This window comes from Poecilia reticulata, linkage group LG10 (genome assembly GCF_000633615.1).
Source record: "Poecilia reticulata strain Guanapo linkage group LG10, Guppy_female_1.0+MT, whole genome shotgun sequence".
NCBI classification, from domain to species: Eukaryota; Metazoa; Chordata; class Actinopteri; order Cyprinodontiformes; family Poeciliidae; genus Poecilia; species Poecilia reticulata.
Window position 1 is genome coordinate 13,748,806 of NC_024340.1, and position 20,272 is coordinate 13,769,077.

The window sequence follows — 20,272 nt, forward strand, 5'->3', positions numbered from 1 at the left end:
TATGGTGAGTTTAATAACAAGAGAAAATGTTGTGTCTTCAGATGAAATAATCTAAATCTAAAATCTAAAACACAACATTTGCTCAAGTAGCAAACTAGAACATCATATGAGTTGATGAAAAAACATGGGGTTTCTGCAATATGAGTCTTTTGTGCTTCCAGGGGCAAAAACAGAAAATACATGATCCTCATTCTCTTCCTTCCTAATGTTATCATTACATCTAATGGATCACAGATTAGAAAACTAATTAGTCCCAGTTAGACAGAGAAAATTGAATCTGCTAAATTAGTTTACCTTTGATGAGGAAGCAGTAATATCGCTGTACCTGTCATTATTCAGCAGTCTCTCAGCAAAGTGCTCTGTATTGCTTAGTCAGGATTAAGAATTAACAGGTCTGATATTAGAATGTCACAATCCAAACAGATTCAAATAAGAAATAAATAGATTATGTTATAAACTCAATACTTTCCTGTCTACATATCTGGTGGGGGGTTTTATTGTTTTTGGCTGAAATGCCACTAGCTTTTCAAATAATGGATTATGAGAATGATTAATGCAGCAGTTCGGATGTGAACAAGCAGCAGCAGCAACCTGTTTGTTCACCAGTAATTTCTGAGCATGAGTGTCTGTTCAGAAGTCAAAGCTTTCTGTTGCCTCGTTTAAATAGCAAGTTTGTGATATTCCCAGTTTATGTTGCCTCTGGCTGCTCGTAAATCACACACTGAGTCATCCACATCCTCCAATTGAAATGTTTTCATCAATGAAGCAGGACCAAAAGAGGTGTGGTGGGGAACTCAGCTGGCTCAATGTGCAGCTCTACGAGTAAAAAGTGTTGAAAGTTTGGTCACATGATCACCTTGTGGCCTTTTGTGGGCTTAAAATCGGGACCTTTCAGAAAAAGTATAAGCTGCTAAAGTCCCAGTTTTTCTGCTAAAAGCCATCTTTGATCCCTTTGCTTAAAATGAACAAAAATGAATAACTGATCAATTATCTGATTAATTGTAATTATCAAAATGTCATGAAGTAAAAGTATTTGTGTTGAAGGATTACGTAATCTTCCACAGACGCAAAACTCAGACGTAATTTTAGTTTGAGAGTCTGTTGAAAATGTTGTGTTGGCGATTGTTCTGTTCTGGCAATTACAGAAGTAAGGTATTTCATACATAAATATAAAATTAATGGAAAACCCTGTGCTCTCCCGCTCTGTGGAAACAAGGCATAAACCTTATAAAGACTAACTGCTACTTTCTCCCCTGAAATTTATACAAGCAGCAATTAAATATTTCTTATTTTTTATGAAGAAATTTTTTATGTTTCCTTGATCAAATATCACATTGTGGGACTTTTTGTCATTAGCAGCTCAGATTTGAAGACGCTAATTTGAAATTTGTTCAAATCTATACAAGGCAAAACCACCAGTTATTACACAAGTTTTAAAGTAGAAAAATGAGGCACAAAAATGAGAAAAATGTGCACAAATGTAGATAAACTTTGTAAAAGTACAGCTAATGATTCACAATTACTTTATCATCAACAGTTATGTTTTTCCTCATGCTGTGTTTTTCCTCACTGGATTCACCTTTTTCTGTTTCAGAGTCAGCTCTGAAGTTTGGCAGTACATCCTACCTGAAGTATCTCCACAGGATGGATGAGGACAGCCAGGATTTCAGACTCTCCCTGAGGTTTAAGACTTTCCAGGACCAAGGCCTCATCATGACCTCTACTGGTGCAAACGACTGGGGGGCTTTACAGGTATTTATCCTCACGTGTTTTATAACTGAACGTCAAAAAATAGGACTTACTTTTCATATTTTTGTGAATTTTCTAGTGTTATTATGAAGCAATTGAATCTAGAATCCTATCATCACTTCAGCAGTATTTAAAGATAAGACATAGAGTGGTATTTCAGAATAAAGTGGTTGCTTGGGTTCCCAAAATCTTCTGTTAATTTTTCTAAGCACCAACATTCAAGTTAAACAGTTAAAAGGGTCAATCATGGAATTATAAGTAACATGTCAATGTTTATTATTGCTACAAGAGACGTCCACTTCAGTTTGAAAATGTCGCAAAAGCAGAATAAGACAAAATAAGAAGAAACACTCTAGAAGCAATATAATTACAGTGAAAGGAGGCAGAGGCTCATTATTTGCTTTCATTTGAAATGTATTTGTTGTGCTCTCCCCTGAGCTGGGGGGTAATTTATTCTGCTCTTCCAGTTTTGCCACCGCAGAGAGATTAAATCTCTTCCTAATTTTCGGATGCTGTTAGTGTAATGTTGTTGTTTGACACTAATTTACGGGCCGAAAGATAAAATCGAGCAGATGCTGATTTAATCAAAGGGAGTTCTCCATAGGGAACGCAGACAGTAAGGGGGGGATTGCTTGATTTCAAAATATTTCGAGCCCAGAATCCCAAATACTTGATGTCAGCTTCTCATATTCTGGTCTAATTTCATATTTTCTTATTATATGAGTCCACAGTTGTACGCTACCTTCTGAAATATTTTATATGTAACCTGTTTATCCTTTTTTGAGTTTATTCAAGCATTGCACCACACCCAGCCATATCAACCTGATTTAAAGTAGCCTTTTGTTTAACCAGTTACAGTTAAAAAAAAGTTTTCTTCTAATATAAAAGAAACCAGGTTGAGAAGACATTTCTGTGCCTCAAAACTTTAAAACAAAGCTGCTGTCAAGAGAGTTTCTTTTCTGCTCCTCTTAAAGTTAAACATGAAGATCATTACGCTTACAGTTGTAATTAAATATTTACATCCAATATCTGAAAAACAAACTTTTTTTTTCTATCCCACTTTCTCACATTAATTTAGAATGAACTTTCTTTTGTTGCACCAGTTGGGATTTCCAAATGTATTTCTAGTTGCTAAAGAAAAAAACATCTTGGAGTTGCTTTTCAACCTTCTTCAGACTCAGAAGAACTGTTGATTTAGTAGAATGGCTTTTTAAAAGGTATGACTTGGGGCAACCATTTTGAGTTTTCTTACAAAGGTTTCACACAATAGTTTGTTGGAGTTTTAGTTAATTCCTCCTGGCAGAACTGATGTCAGGTTTGTTCTCAAACCTTTTCAGCTCTTCCCACAAGGCTTTGAAAATTCCAACCAGAGTGAATATGGAAAGGTTTAGTCTGTTTTAATGTCAATCAGAAGGAAACAAAAGGTTATGTAGGGGATGTATATTTCATATCTAAAGATTAAGTTTTTCACCTTAAATTTCTGTATTTGCTAAATGACTTTTTTAGAGTATCTTTTAAGTACCAAGCTAAACTTATGTCCAGCTCCACATTACTTTATGATGTCAGCGATTCTGGTGTAGGAGCTCATTGGTCCCATTTGGCCCCTTTTTCCTTTAAATTCCCACTGAGAGAACCGGCTGTGTTTTGGGAGTCCCAATAAAAACTTTACTGTCATCAAGATGTATTAATATGTTTCTGTGGCACAGTGAAGGGAAGGGAAGATTCATTTTTGTGCTCTAGTGCAAATTCTTCTGTACAAAACCAAACGGGCAGAGTGAAGGAGAATAATGAGTTGTTGTGTTCTTTGAGAGACATGTTTCTGTAAATGGATAAAGTCCCTGAAGTTCTGTAAGGTATTTTCTTTTTGTAAATTTTTTATTGGCAAGATATCTCTCAGGCTCTTGAGGCTGTCTGGCTGAATATGTTTTATTCTGATTCCTGGAAGTCATTACAAGCCAGAGTTACTCATGCTCGACTTCTCTCACTACTTTGGACTTGAGCTACATTGTGTGGGTTTAAGTTAACTTTAAAGCTTAAGTTTCACTGCTGCTGAATTGTTTTATTTAATCCCACAGTTTACTCTAGAGTAATTCGGCACCTTTGAAAGGGAAACTGGGGCGGCTTCAATCAAAAGCAGCAGCAGTAAACTGTGAAGAACAAGTGAAGGTGACTTGTCACTTTAGACCTGACAGCAGAGCAGTTAGCACACTCGACAGTGAACAAGGCGGTGGATATGTGCTGATGTGGAGTCAGTGGACCAACACTCACTCGCTGCAGTTATACAAGCTGACTAGTTTTATTTCAGGCATTTATGTTGACGAGTGAGCAGGAAGAGTTTGTTGCTCAAGCACTTGTGACATTTAAAGAAGTGACTTGATTATCAAAACTAGAATCATGGAAAGCACTGGAAGCCTCAGTTGCCTTCGTTAAGGTGAGCATTCAATCACCATTCAAGAAAAAGAAAGAGTGAAAATAGCTAGAGTATGAGAGTTTCAAGGCTTAAACTACTTACTAACCAAAAGAAGTGCACAAGCTCACATTAAATTTACCAATTAAACATCTTAATGAGCTCCTTCTTGATGAGGGGACTGACAAGGATAACTGGAACCTTTGTGTTCTGCTAAATCTGATGTAAAATTAACTGAATTTCAAGGAAAGAACATTGTGATTGTAATCAAACATGTTGGTGGTAGTGTGATGGTCTGCAAGCATTACAGCTTGCAGTAATTATAAAAAATAATAATTCTGATCTCTACCAAAGAATCTGAAAAGAAAAGGTCCAGCCATCAGTTTGTGGTCTTGCTGCTGAGCAAGGTATGAAATACTCTGGATAGTTCAGTGGAACAACATGAAGGTGTTGGACAATCCTGGTCTTTAAGACTGGATTTTATTCGGACTGACTTGCTGTTTTATGACTTTAAGCAGGTCATGCATGCTCAATGCTCCTGAAATAAAATAAAAAAATGACAGAATGAGCTAAATTTCCTCCACAGTGACAAAAAAGACTCATTGTGAGATATTGCTAAATGACAGTTGTTGCCATTAAGGTGTCATCAACTTAAATTATTAATTTTTATAATCCTTCAAACTATCTCTGTCCAATAATAAAATTAGTTTTATAATCTGAGAAACTTCCTTTAGGGTTGCAGGTTCATAAAAATTTAGGACGACACAGATATGGATGAAAAGCGATATTAACGATATTAAATTTATTTTTGACATTGTGAAAAAATAACCACAGTACTGACATTGCCTTTCTGCTTCAGGTAAACGCTCCACAGTCATGTGCTGCATCACTGTCACTGTCACATGAACAAACAAATATGACCAACCTTCTCCCCTCCACCCACAGAAACAAAAAGAAACAAGATGGAAATAAATATTGGTTATTGATGTCGACCCAGTTTTAGTTACCGGACCAGTACTGACCTTAATGCTGATATATTATGCACAACTAATTTAAATATAACAAAAAAGCAAAAACTGGACAAATATGTCAGTGGGAAAATATTTTTTGAGCACTCTGCGGTACCTCTGCTTGTGCCATAACCATCATTCTGAAAATAAGCGTTGCTCCTGTGCCGGCCTAGTAAATTTTGCCCTGCAGCATTAAAGCGGCTTGCAGGAGCCTTGCAGCATTTGTGACTGTGATTTATGAAGTCACAGAATAAAAAAATGGAGAGCTGGAGAACTTTAGTCCCAGTAGAGTTTGGCTTTATAGGCTACACATGTTAGATGGGCTCTTCTGTTATAGTAAGATCCCTGATGCATCAGACTGTGCTCTCTCTATTTAATTATTTTGTCACAAATAAGTTGTACTAAACTGGTGCAATAGATTAAAAGGGAACTCACACATATTTAAGCTGCCCCTCAGTCAGACCATCTTCCTTTGGTTAGCTAAAGATAGAGCAATCCTCATTTTCCTCCTTGTTCATCCATGTGAGAGATTCTGCAGGTTCAGCTCAGGAAATCTATTACTGTTTTGGATATGAAGCAAACTTTATTTTGGTCACTGAAGGCAAAATAGCATCACTCCGCATAAAGGTATGAGAAAGATCTAAAAAAAAGCAGATATTGGAATAATTAATGTTTTGAGAGTCGGTTGCATTGGTGTCAATAACGCATCACTGTCTTCACTCGTGTATGATAGCATTTTTCAAATACCCACTTTTGTATATTTAATACAGAAGATGTGGAAAAGGATTCTGTTGCATAAAGAAAACATGAACAGATAAAAGGAGGTAGAAAAAGCTGCTGGCTAGTTATTTCTTGAGCGCGCTGAGTGTGCAGAAACACTAAGAGGCCACGGTTTATGGAGATAAAATGCTGAGCATATTTGTTTGACTCTAGGTGCAGTGTGTCAAATAGAGGGGAGTTGAGCAGTGCATCAGCAAAAGATTATTTTTGTAACACAAAAGACTTACTCAAAAGAGACAGAAACATGAGTCACTGCTTAGTTGTTTTTAAGAGATTCCCCAAATTGCATCTGAAGACTAGAACTTATTCTAGAGTTGGGTACACATGAAAACACATTGTTTAAGTGTTTTCTATTTTATTTTATTTCCAAATGTTACATAATTTTAAGTACCGTATTTTCCGCACTATAAGGCGCACATAAAAACCTTCAATTTTCTCAAAAGCTGACAGTGCGCCTTATAATCCGGTGCGCCTTATATATGGACCAATATTGAGCCACAACAGGTCTAGCAACTACGGTAAGCAGCCGCCGACTTCATTTTCCCCCGTAGAAGAAGAAGTGCGCAGTGCATGCTGGGATAGTTGTCAGAACGCTAGTTTGTTAATAAAGTTTGATAATACATTTAAAGCCAGGGGGGCGGGAGGGGGCGGGGGAAGAGAGTCAGAGACTGCAGCGGCAGCGTGTCGGTTGGTCTGTGTTACCCAGGAAGCAGTTGGGCACAATATCGCAAAACCGTGAGTGAAACAACGACTGGGGCAGCTACTATATAAAGTACTCGGGGACCACAAATGTGGATGTGTAATAAGAGTACAGAACAAATTGGTAACCGAAGCGTCTATTCTATGCACCTTATAATGCGGTATGAATTATATATGAAAAATGTTTTAAAATAGGCCATTCATTGAAGGTGCGCCTTATAATCCGGTGCACCTTATAGTGCGGAAAATATGGTAAGTAGATGTTTTTGAGATTTTTTAAAATTAGAGATGATTGCTCATTCTAATCTACTGTCATTGCTGCACATGACAAAGTTAGTAGACCTGTGTCCTGGCAGAAAGAAGGTCCTGGATGTTTATCCTGTGTGTCTTTTTGTCTTATATTGGACAGACGACATGTTGAGGGTGTGTGACGGCAGCTTTTGCCAACCATGTTGGAACTAACAATTATTACGTTTAGGACATGATTATATTTTTACAAATAGCCCGGTTGACCTGGATCTTTTCTTCTCTTAATAAATAAAATCACTGTTCAAAAATGTAATTTTATATTTACTCAAGTTATTTTTGTCTAATCTTTCCATTTGTTTCAGTTATGTGAATCATGTAAGTAAGAAATAACCTAAACAATAAACTATGTATGGGAGGGAGCACATACTTTTTAAGGCATTGCATATGAGAACAGTCCTGTAGGTTCATAAAGGAACATTTATGAACCTAGGTGCAATTTACCCTCTGCAATTAACAAATTACAGAGGGTTTTTTAATTAATTCAGACAATCTGTAATGCATTAAGTCAAGTGTATTTGTATGACACATTTGAGCAACAAGTTGGTCCAAAATCCTTTACGCCATAAAAACATAACATATTTATCAATTATGAAACAGCAATGAACTTCTTTGAGTCATTCTCTGATTTAAGACATATTACATCATTAAACGACAGAAAATTAGCAGCTCTTGATAATCGAACTGTGCCTAAAACTCTGATTATCTTTATTAAATGTTATTAATTTCTGAAGCCTGAATTTTAATTATCCTATTCGTTTGTTTGTTTGTTTTACTTCCCCAGCTGGCCAAAGGGGAACTCCACTTCAGATACAGATGTGGAAACAAATCCCCCGGTACACTGCTGGTCAGATCCCATCTGGTGTCGGACGGCCGCTGGCACAGCGTCCTGCTGGAGGTCAACTCCAGCTCCCTGAAACTGACTTTCGACCAGCAGCACCCAGCTTCCATCAGCCTGGCAGAGCCGTGCCGAATGATGCACTCCCATGGCGCTTTGCTGTTTGCTCCTCTACCTCAGGACTCCGCTCAAGATTTGGGCCTGGACTCACATCATTTCACTGGCTGTCTGGAGGGCCTGGAGCTCAACAAGGAGCCAATTGTAGTGGGTGATGCAGCAGAGTTGACAGGATCAGGAATCAGGAGGGTGTACGGGGTGTATCAGTGCTGCAACAACGCAGGAGGCTGTGACAGTGAACCATGTAAGAATGGAGGCGTCTGCCAGGAGAACGCTGCTGGAGGTGAGTAAATGAACCTGGCTTTCCCTAAAATCACTTCAATGGTAAATATCACACACACAAGCTAAAAAATAGTTTTCTTGTTTGTTTGTTTTTTACCAAATATAGCTTTTTACTGATAGGAGCACAGATAAAGAATGCATAGCATGCACAACATTTTGATAATTTTGATAATTGCAAAAAGTGTGACATGCTTTTAAAAAAAACTCTCATTTTTCCAACTAAAAACACCGACTTAAACAAGTTTCTTAGATGTTTCAGTTTGTTGCCATGATTTTAGTGAGCCATGTTTAATTCCAAGTAGGTTTAAATGCAACTTGCTGAACGACATTTGAGCAGCATAATAACTCAATAAAGTAGTTATGTAAATCAGGTCAAATATATATGATTGATATCATGAGCTTTCAACATCCTCCTTTAAAATCAGTGCATTCAGTCCATTAGAGGGTAAGGATGAGCATATGAGTTTTTAATAAGATGAAGTTGACTTTAAAATAGTTGTAGCTTTATGTGTTTTAAAGATCACAGAGAGACAAAGTAGTGGAATACCTAAACAAATGTACAGAATGAGCAAATCCTGATAGGGTTTTCCATCTTTAGACCATGACAAGCAGCTGGATCATATGTCAAATCAGCAGATGGTAAAGGGGATGTTTTACTTTATGATCCATATGGTTCAGGAGGAACACTATGACTCTATCTACTCATTAAAAATAAATTAGAAACAGTTCTCAAACATCAGAAACTGGATCATGGTCAGATCGGTAATAAAGATGTCAGTACAAGAACACGCTCCGATAAGGCTGTAAATAAAAAGTATAAAATAGCCCTATCTTATTAAGTTTTGATCAAAGAGATCCCTAATTTGGAATAATTTTCAGGTCATTTTACTGCATATTTTATTCCAGTTTTTTAGACTTTGTGCAAAATGTGAAGTCAATTGCTGTGGAACACAATCCAGCAGCCATTAAATGGTTTTGCTTGGACAAGTTAGGGATGCTAAACAGTTATATAAAAGGCTGATTTGTACAGAGCTATTAAAAGAATTAGACCTTTTTGGATTTTTTAAGATTTTTGCTTTTTGATTTAAATGTTTAAGATCAGCAAGAAGAGCTAGAATAAGGTGGAAAAAAATCACTTTTCAGTCATGTCACAGCATCTTAATTGGATAGAAGGCCAGAGTTTAATGAGGCCTCTCCAATACTTGCATTCATATCTTGAAAATTATCGGGATATTTTTGGGAGATTCGGTAGTCTTTATATCCCTTTTGCAAGGAATTGCAAAAACTAATCTTAACTGAGATAAGAGAGATTTTTATTTGATTTTTTTTTTGATAAATTATTATTTGAATAATAGTAATTATTATTCAAATAATTATACAGAAGTGCTTTCTGTATTTACTCAACTTAACTTTGCTTTATATTAACATTGAAAGTAGCAACAGAAAAAGAAGTTTGTCTTGCACCTCTATATGTTGTTCCATGAGCATCAACAAATAAGCAGGAAACAAAATAACTATAAAACACAGATTCAAAAAGAGAGACTTTTATTTTTCCTGCATAGAAGTTTTATGCTTCAAACTTTTTTATCTTTTAATGTTCGTTATTTATGAAGCCTATAAAATGTGTCTTGAAAAAACAATGTAAAAGGGTTATGTGTCACATCTAAAAAAAGAAATTGCACTACAAAGGAGAATGTAATGCATAGCCCAATAACCTACAAGTCAACAATGAGCAATAGACCTGGCTGCATTCATGTAAATTGTTAAACCACCACATCTTCACTTAGGTCTGTGTTGTCAAAATAAGTTATAGTGTACAAAAAGTTCTGCAGTCAAGCAATTGTGTGAACTTTGTAGTCCTTTTGGAAGACATCCTTCATGAAAGACGGCTGTGTTTAGAGCAGTTAAGTTATTTCTTTCCAAAAGATTTCATGTTCATTTTAAGATGAATGTTAAACCCTGGGTTTTCCAGCACATGTGCAGATGTGATTCTGTAGTTTAGCAGCTGTGCAGTGTCAACAGGCAGGAAAGAGCATGGATCTTCACACAGTCAGAAATATTGTTCTATCAGCATAAGAGACTACTCCAATGTATTGCAATGTTGTGTGCAATACAACATATCTTTTTTGTGACATGTTATCACTAATTAGGCAGATTGTACTAATAAATTCAGTCTCTGAAAGGTTTCATTTCTGACAGCTTGTTTCTAGCTGCTTGATTTATTCTTTACCCAAACAGCAGCTGAGAAGCACAAGTGAACTTAACATAAAAGGATCTTTTAAAAATTATTCCAATCAGCTTCACTGTGAAATTGTAGCATTACATCAAATTTTTCTTATTCAGCTTAGATATGAAACAGAACATAAAGTTGTTACTGATGCAGGTTTCTTTGCTTTAGAAAATATATATGAACAAAAACCCTGTACAGTTGTTATCAATAATCTTCCACCCACAATGATATTTCTTTACTGAAGTTACTTTTAAAGGCTCATAACTACATTATATTTTATTGTTTTCTTTTACAATATGCAAATGGCCTCTGTGGACACTGGATGAAAGGTTACTGTTTTCTCAGGATTGTATTCATCATCGTGTCAACTCATCTTTTACTCATGCTTCAGTTACAAATGCAGAGCTGCAGTAAGAAACAGCCACTATCTTAAACTGTGTTTATTTCCCTAAAGATGCCTCTAGGTAAGGGCAATGCCATCAGACAGATGTTAAACACAACGCAGACTTCAAGGTCTGTTTTGTTTTACTGCAGCTTTCTTTGCGTAAAACAGCTGGGAAGAAAATAAAAGACAGATTAGATTGTTGTCAATGTTTTCCTGCTTCAGGCCTTTCTTAGGTCATGGTTATGAAAACAACAAAGGGACCAAGTGGCTGCTAAATACTTCAAAATGATATAATGGCAGGTAATGGGGATCATACAGTCGCCTCGCAGGAAGGTCTCCAGATAGCCTGGTGACCTGTCCATGTAGTGGCTCACTGCTCATGCAAAGATTACTGAGAAAAGTCCAGAATAGATTAACATTATGGCAGGAAATTATGAGATTTCAGCATTGTTAAATATTACATTTAACTACAGGTTAAATGTAATATTGACTACAGGTGCAATAATATGCATTCTCATCCCTTCTCTCCCACATGCTAAAGTATTAGTGCCATGAATAGTCAACAATTATTGAATTCCATGCAGTCTTTTCAATATTGATACTACATAAAGCAATGATCCGTCATTGATTTAACATTGGTGTACACTGATGAGATATAATAGTTTTAGCATGGTGGATTGTCACACCACCAGCAACATAACATTTTCTATATCACTTTTTAAACTGCTTTTTTCAGGGAAATGTCTTCCACAAAGAGAGATTTGACTCATTGGTTTTGCTGCCATTTTTACTTCAGTCAGTATTTTTGGGGCCTGAAGTTTCTATTGTGACACTGGATTTTCATAAGATTTCATGTTGTGTTTAGTTCCCCCCTTCAGTTTCTAATTATGTGTTTACTGTTTCTTTTGGTTTACCTAACTTACACAAGTTTCAAAGCATTAAAGATTTTCTTTCCAATTTTCCTCTATTTTGTGTTGATTCTTCATGTATATAAATTCCTATTAATATTTGTAATTGAGAATATTTAGAGCCCTTCATTTTAATGGCCAGTGACTTTGACGACTGTGTTTTCCCTTGTACATATCAAACACACGTCTGTGTTATCAGGCTGGATCACGTTGACCTTTGCTGTGATTAATTCCTGCCTGTTGGGGACGCTCGATGCGGCTTTGATCAGTCGCTCTTGTCTCAGTTGTCTAAGTGCATTTTATTTATTCTGCAGAGCCCCACTGCACGTGTGCAGGAATTTTCCACGGCGACCGCTGTGAGCTGGCCGTCAACCCGTGCATTTCGCAGCCGTGTACCAACGGCAGGGTGTGCATACCAAAGGCTCCAGGTTACATATGTAACTGCTCTCTGGACAACACCGAAGCAAGGTAGACACACTTGTTTCATTTTTTTAATTTTTTTTTTATTTATTATTTCTCTATTTGAAAATGACAGGCTGCACAGTGGCGCAGTTGGTAGAGCTGTTGCCTTGCAGCAAGAAGGTTCTGGGTTCGATTCCTGGCCTGGGGTCTTTCTGCATGGAGTTGGCATGTTCTCCCTGTGCATGGTGGGTTTTCTCCGGGTACTCCGGTTTCCTCCCACAGTCCAAAAACATGACTGTCAGGTTAATTGGCCTCTCCAAAATTGCCCCTGTGTGTGTGTGCATGGTTGTTTGTCCTGTGTGTCTCTGTTTTGCCCTGCGACAGACTGGCGACCTGTCCAGGTGACCCCACCTCTCGCCCAAAACGTTAGCCTGAGAGGCACCAGCAACCCTCCCGACCCCATTAAGGGACAAGGGTGCAAGAAAATGGATGGATATTTGAAAATATTGCTTATTTGTACTGTTTTGATTTTACATAAGGGCTGGAAGATGTTTTAGAGTAAAAGCCAATCAGTCAATCCCCACTAATCATCATTAAGACATGATTATGTTTGCAACCTCTCGGGAGGAGATTAAGATTAAAACACACCAAGAAGAGACCTTGCTTTAATCTACCCTTTGTAAAACATATTACGAATATTTGCAACTCAACAAATAAACAAGAGGAGCTGAAATAATAAAACCAATTACCACCAATCCCATCACTCCCAGATGAATTGTGGTCAGAGAGCATTCACACACAAAATTGTAATTACATACTCGGAGGTAATCGCCTGGGTCCAGCAAGGCCAAGAAAATAATGAAATGGAAAAAAGCCCACAAGAACAGCTTCAAAGTTTGTATTTCAAGAAACGACGCACACGGCCTTGAATTTTTATGTGTATTCAATCGAACTTCCAAATTTTGATGAACACACAAACAGCATCCACTCATCACTAGATACTTGCATTCCTTTCACATCACCAGCAGACGTCAAGCAAAATTACTGACGCATTTGCATATTCTTTCTTTCATTAAGTCTGTCTGTGGAATTGCTTTGCTCCTCACGGTTATTGAGAGCAATCCACGTTGCAGGTAACGTTTCCACTGAACGAGTTAAAAATGACTGTGGGTTGTAATTGGGAGGGTTTTTTTGTGACTGATGTTTTTATCAAACTCGGTACATGTCATAATAAAGGTCACTCAGTTAAGTGCACAGCTGCACATGAAGATAAATTACAGACAGCAGATGACAGCAGAAGGGTCAAAAATCCTAGATTTTAACTATGTCAAAAACCCCATTTACAAACCAAATTCTCTGCAGATAAACTGAATAAATGTTTTTTTTTTAATTAAAGAGTTTCTTAGAAACAGTTTAGTGCATCACATCAAGTAAATTTTGTATCTGGGAAATGTGTGTGTTAAACCAAGCACCAGGCTGTTTTATGCAAAATAAAATGATAGGTTTATGTAGTAAGGCGGTAACACTCAGCAGTCAGAGTGCTGACAGTCCTTGGGGTGTATTTCTTTCCTGGACCAGGAAGATGAAGGGCTGCAGTAAAGCTTTTAGTGTCATTAGCCAAGGATAACCTTTACTCCCTGGCCAAGGTGCCAGTCTTTCTGCTGCTCTCTGCTTTAGCATTCTTCTTCAGAGCCACACTGGCCCCTGGCTGTTGGATTTAATTAAAATATTTGAACAGTTTACAGAGAAAAGACTTGGTTTTTGGCCAGAAATCTAGCAAAATACAAGAGTGTTACTACCAAGGGATTTTTTTAAGTGTTTAATTCTAAATAAATAATTCCTTATTTAAAAACAGCCTTTGGGCTATTTCTTATTAGCAAACTAACAAATTAAAATAATTCTTGGTCCATTAACTTGCCTCCTACGTTTTTAACTATACTTCACAATAGTAAAAAAAAATAGAACAGCGTTAGATATATTATTATGTTCATATTCTAAAAGAAAAAAGAAAAAACTTAATGTTGATGTGATTCAAATTTCTGCTATAAATACCCTACTTAGCAAGAAAGTAAACTTGAGTTTGTCCTAATGTCTCTAACTGAATGTCATGGAGAGTCAAACTGTGAGGACTATTTAAGGATTTGTGTGTTTAGGTGATGCATAAATCATAATGTCTTTCAGCATTGTTTCAGTCTTCTAATCTGTGGTAAATTTAAATGCTTAAATTGAATACAACTGACCCTAAAAAAGTTCAGAAGCCCTTTTATTCCACTATGTAGAACAAGTACAGTAAAATTCTCCAGTCTCGTATAAGCTTGTATTCCTCTCTCTGCTTTTTACTGAATCTATCTTCTCCTCATGGTTTAGATGCCACAACGAGGTTGAGGTCTGCCAGCCTAATTCCTGTCCTGGAGCTTATGACTGTAAAGTCACCGATGGTTTGATCTACTGTGCCCCGCTGCCAGTGGTCAGTTTTATGGAAACTTTACACTTTGGTACCAATTATTGTAATTTCTCCTCCTCTGTAAGTCTGACTCCTCCTCTCCCATCCTGTGTCAGGTATCTCAAGAGATTGGCTATTTGGAAATCATACAGATCTGTGCCGTTGTGCTGGGAATAGTCTTCCTGGTTGGAGTCTTTGTTTGCGTCAGAAGACGTTATGTTCAGAAGAAAAAGAGAAAACCTGTTTGTGTTCAGGACTCAAATGGGTGAGAATTATCTTTTTTTTTCTTAAAAAGGTGTGGATTTATTTCATATTACACATGCTTAAATAATTTAATATAAATTTAATCAGAAAGTTGTTTCAGTAATTCAAAGTTAAAGTGAAAGTTAAACTGATTCATTGCACTGTGATATATCCCAGATGTGGTTTTTTTCGTCACTTTTGATTATTATGTCTCATAGTGGATTCCAAAATTCAGTTTTTCTGAAAGTAAATACAAATTTTACTTATGATTGTTACCAGGAAGTTTATGTTATGGGATAAATAATTATGGAGAAAACTGCAAACCTGACATTGTCCAGTAGACATTATTGACAACTTCATTTGGAACATAATCTACAAAAGGCTATTGCTAAATAACCATGTGGATACTGATAGACCTTTATATCCGAGCACATTTATGGAATGTTTAGTGGAAGGAAAAAAGATGGGCATAAAAAGAAGCAAATCCGTGATATGGTTGTTATAAAAAACCTATTCAAGTGCTTTGGGGAAGTGGTGCCACAAGCTGATTCCCTGCCAACTCCTGGCAAAGCAACCCAATTAAATTAAATTAAAATACTTTATAGTAATTATTTGAGAAAATGAATTTTTGATTTCCGTTAGATGTAAACTGAAATGTTGGAAATACATCACAGTGTAAGAGTTTCACTTTTTGATTCACATTACTGAACTTTTAGGAGAGGGATGTTCCTTTTTTTCCAAGCAAAGAGAAACTAAATCATAAAAAGTTCATCAAGTGAATAATTGACCAGCGTCAAACAAATACGTGTTTAATCATCAACACAGAACTACTTGCTAACAGTGTCAAACTAAAACCACCTTTGTTCATCCCAACAGGTACTTCCAGCCCAGTCTGGCTAAGAGCCTGAAGGCAGAATGCCAAGACGTCAACTCCACCGAGATGAGCTCCCTGGTCAACGCCACCAACAACCTGGACAACCACACACCATTCAGATCCCTGAGGCCCCGCAGCCAAATTGGTTCAGCAGGAGGCGGATCCCCAAAGGCGCAGCGGCCGGTGGTGTGTAGCGTGGCCCCCAACCTTCCTGTCAGGCCGCCGTCAAGCTCCGACAATGACTCCATCAGGAAGGGCCACTGGGACATGGACTACGAAGGTGTGCAGCAGTTTGTTTTAAACATTCCTGCAGCTCAGCAGGCTTGGATGACAGGGCAACAAATCACGTTTTAACTTTAGTTATCTGGAGCAAATTCAGTCAGGGAACAAAAATCTGTAAATAAATAGAAGAAATCATGGCACAATAAAATAAAATGGTGGGTTTACTCAATGTGATCAGTATAGTATTAGAGTTCATTAACTTATACGATTAACCATTTTTCTTTTGCTAAATGCTTCATGGTAATCATGTAAACAAAAATGGTTTAATTTATTTAATGAAGAAGAGATTAAATTATTCTCTTAAAACCAAGATTTTGTTACTTTTAGTTCTTACGCAAAGTAGAATTGAATTATCTTAAGCATTTTGAATTCAATCCACAATCCTTCAAAATCAAAAATATCATTTGAAAATCTAAATCGCATCAGACCTGCAGAGGTTTGAGAGCTTTGAGCTGGTCAGTCAGGATCGCTATTTTTCAATGTGTTGAGGTAAAAAAAAAAAACAAGCCAGTGTTTTCAATTTGAGGAAAATATCGCCGTATGTTACAAGAGGTTATTTAATGGAAATAACTAAAGCTCAGCTCTCCCTTTTCTTGTTTAAAAAAAGACAATTTCAAACTTGTGCTGTTGGCAGTATATTCTGGAGGAGCGCGCTGAAACTTTTCTTTATCCCAAACTATGTTGCTCCTGGTGACGGACTTGGCCTGCAGTGACTTCTGTAAAGCCTGTCCACATCAAAAAAGACAGAAATTCATATAAAAAGCTGAAGGTGTCTATGCTGAGGTTTCCAGCTGAATTGTAATAATGTTGAAGGAAGATGAGAAGGATTCTCCAGGTGCTTTTCTTAGAAGGTTTTTTTGTTCAGCCTGCCTTTAGGTAAAACGTGGGGACTTCATGCTGAGTCCTCTTTAGACACATTCCCTCTCCCGGTTCTGCCTGTCAAAGCCAATCGTAGGAACTGTGCTTGAACAATTTAACATGCGTATTTTCACAGCCCCGATTTTGTCAAACCTATGTGGACCACATGCAATGATACAAGCCGTTTTATAGTACGAATCTATTAATGATAGTAAGTGATAATTCAAAGTGTATAAGCTTTTAATTTATGGAGTGCTTCAAACGATAATGTCTTTCTACATCTCTTTGTTCATTTTGGAGTAAGAATGTGAAACTAGAAGCAAAATAAATTTAAAAAGTGTTTCAAATAGTATTTGATTGTTTTGAGACAAATTGTGACGTTTTCCTTCTTGTCTCCAGTCTACCCAGCAGACCCGGACTATTACGGACGGCCAACAGTCCGGGAGTTCCCCCAGTTTGACATTGTGGAGGACACCTACTCCACCTCTACTGTGGACTCTCGAAGAAATTCCCGTTTTGGGGGCTTCCCATTCCCACTGGATCGCTGTGATCGTCGGGCACCGCTGCCTCCGTGTTACAGCAATCAGAACTTGGATGACTTTTTGGGTCCAGACGGTCTTCCTCTTCCCAGCTCCCAGTGCCCGAACGAGTACACTGCCATCAGCTACTATCCCACCCAGCACACGCGGAGCCTCGACAACGTCTCTTCGGGCTATAAAAGACTCAGCATGCGCTTAAGTGTGGCTATGCCATCCTACGCTGAACAGTCCAGCCCGCCGCCGGGCCCGAACCCCGCCCAGCCTCAAACACGACCCACGGGGCAAAACCACCGCGGCTATGATGGGTTGAGTATGGTGGAGAGTGATTATGGAAGCTGTGAAGAAGTCATGTTTTAGGAAAAATCTATCATTTCACGCAGAGATCTCTATCATTCCTGAAGATTATGTTGCTTCATACATGAACTACCATCACACTTCCACTTTAAGGCAGCTTTGTGTACAAGTACACATCTTGGTTGGGGGTCCACTGCAGCTGAGCTCTGATTCCTCAATCCAATCTCCTTTTCTTTCCACCCTGATGGACATCAAAGAAAGATTGCAAATGTCAGTTCAGACGTCTCTGATTCATTTGACTTCAACAGACAATGTTGTCTTCCCATGTCAGACTAGATTGAGGTAGTCCAAAGCTGCTCAATTACCTCTTTGGAAGTAGTTCAGCAGAAGTTCATCTTTTAACTCAAGAAAAACTGCTGAGCGCCATCCCTAGAAAATATGAACAGTGTTGCTGACTTGATCCTGCACTCTTTGGAAATAAAAAGGAGATAAAGTACCACTGTTTTTTAACCAGCAGGAGAGACTCTGCCTCAACAGAAAAGACTGTTTGAAAATGATATGTCGCTAAATATCAAGCATTTCATCACATCTGTGATACGACAGCCACTCTGTACAAAACTGATTCGTTAATGCCTGCTCCCTGTCCTGCACTGAACAAGTAAATCATGTGATACTTTAATCATAGGTGAATTTATGCTTCTGGTCATTTCCCAAATCGCAGGGATACAAATAAAACAACTTTAAATGTGTTAAATAAGACATTCAGAACTTGAAATGCAGGATGAGCATTTCAGTGTTTGTTTTCTCATATATTGTTCACATCCTTCCGATGGGGGCTGGATCCTCATTTAAACGAGTGATTTGGTGATGTTATTTGTGATGTCGTATTTCTAAATGTGTTCCACTGTCGGGACGATTCGGTAGCTTTAGTGTCTGAACATTTCCTCCTGGATTTTAATGAGATTTCGGTTCAAAGTTTTGGATTACCCACTGCTCAGCAATGTTTCTACCCTGGATGTTACGGGAACGCTTAATGTGGAAGTTTTGCAGCAGCAAAGAAATGGCTGGTCAGCCATTTTTAATGTTGGAAAATACAACACTCTGATTAATGAAATTCCTGTTTCGGTCAAAAACTACTTTTGCTGCATACAGCACATTTTTTAAGTAGACATGTAAAGTTAATGTTACTAGCAGCAAACTTTTAATTTTTCAGTTTTTCATTTTTTTTTATTGCAACATTTAATATTTCATCCAAATTGCAATAACATGAACTGATTGTTCTAAAATAAAACCTCCAACCTACCGTTAAAAACGTTTACATATTTTTAAAAAGTTATAGCCATTTCAAAAGAGACAAATTTGAAGTCATTTCAGTGACTGAAAAAATAAAATGCTCCCCTTAGCTAAAAACTGCTCTATTGTAAATGACTCACAGTTATTGTCTGCCCACTTCTGCTGTTATTCTGAAGAACTCTCTTCATGAAGTGTAATAAATACACACAGCTAACTTCTATTGTTTATTCACAAAGGAAAGCTTCTTGCATAACATACAAGTAGGCAGTAAGTTTTAAGAAAATACGCACATAAAAGAGGAAGATATTCAAGTTAATGAATATTTAATCTTAGAGCTGATTCTATCAAATCTGTGCACAATAACTGATGATATCCCATCAATGTTTCTGAGCTTTAACTGGAATTTCACTTTGTTTCCAAATGTAGGATTCAACAAGGGTAATCTGATGGATTCTTGGGTAATTTCTTCTTTGTAAAATGTTAGGCTAATCAAAATGCATGTGTTAAAATTAACTGACTTTTATTGTATTGAACAGCTGAATAAAATTCTACAGGCTTCTAACTTGCTGTTATAGACGTCGCTATAGACATTGCTATGAATTTTAAACACAAGGAAGAACTTGATCTTGTTACAGAGCCAAAACACTCATTTATGCACATTTCAGGTACCAAATTTTGAATCATTATTCTCTTCTCCTCTAACAGTCGGTTTTCTACCACATGAATTTCCAGTCCTGTTCACATGGTCACACTGGATGATGTGCATCCTATTTTTCACTGGTAGTTTAGTTGAATAAATTCAGTCAAGAGCAACTAACTAAGCAACTATTGACGTGTACATTTAATACAAATTTTGTGTTGTTATGCAGGAAGCAAATTGCTTGAATGTGTGTTACATGTGTTCTTTTTTAATTCATTTACAAAGTTTATTTTTGTATTAATGTGGGCATCCCCATGTTTCTGTTATTTCTCTGTGAGAGATTTTATTAAAATGTGCTTTACTTCTTTTTTGTTTCCAAAGGTGAATAAAAAGACAACTTCTAGAAACTACGATATCAACTTCAAGTTGTTTTTAATCCCACAAAATGGAAGTTAGGAAGAATTTTTTGAAACTATGCTCCAATACTTAAAACAGAGCAAAACAAAGCCAGTCTAAAATGTAAGTCTTTCAAGCTAAATATCAGTACTCGCCACAAACTTAGCCAACAACAATATGTCGGCTCTGGAACTAGATTAAAAGTCATCCATGAATTTATTAATGCTGACCAAAAGCAAATATAGCTTGGAGTCTTAATTGGTTTAGTTTCTCTCTGGTTTATTTTTTCATCAAAGG

General features: G+C 37.2%; 1 protein-coding gene across 1 annotated transcript in view; it reads left to right on the plus strand.

Moving 5' to 3' along the window:
* Positions 1–19,992, plus strand: part of fat2 (FAT atypical cadherin 2) — a 98,425-nt gene extending 78,433 nt beyond the window's left edge. Inside the window, exons 23-29 of the mRNA XM_008420846.2 lie at positions 1,595–1,752; positions 7,736–8,189; positions 12,026–12,179; positions 14,481–14,580; positions 14,673–14,821; positions 15,676–15,953; positions 17,213–19,992. Of these exons, the coding sequence (XP_008419068.1) occupies positions 1,595–1,752; positions 7,736–8,189; positions 12,026–12,179; positions 14,481–14,580; positions 14,673–14,821; positions 15,676–15,953; positions 17,213–17,709 (1,790 nt within the window). The 3' untranslated portion in view covers positions 17,710–19,992. The remainder of the gene's footprint in view (positions 1–1,594; positions 1,753–7,735; positions 8,190–12,025; positions 12,180–14,480; positions 14,581–14,672; positions 14,822–15,675; positions 15,954–17,212) is intronic.
* The last annotated feature ends 280 nt before the right edge of the window (positions 19,993–20,272 follow it).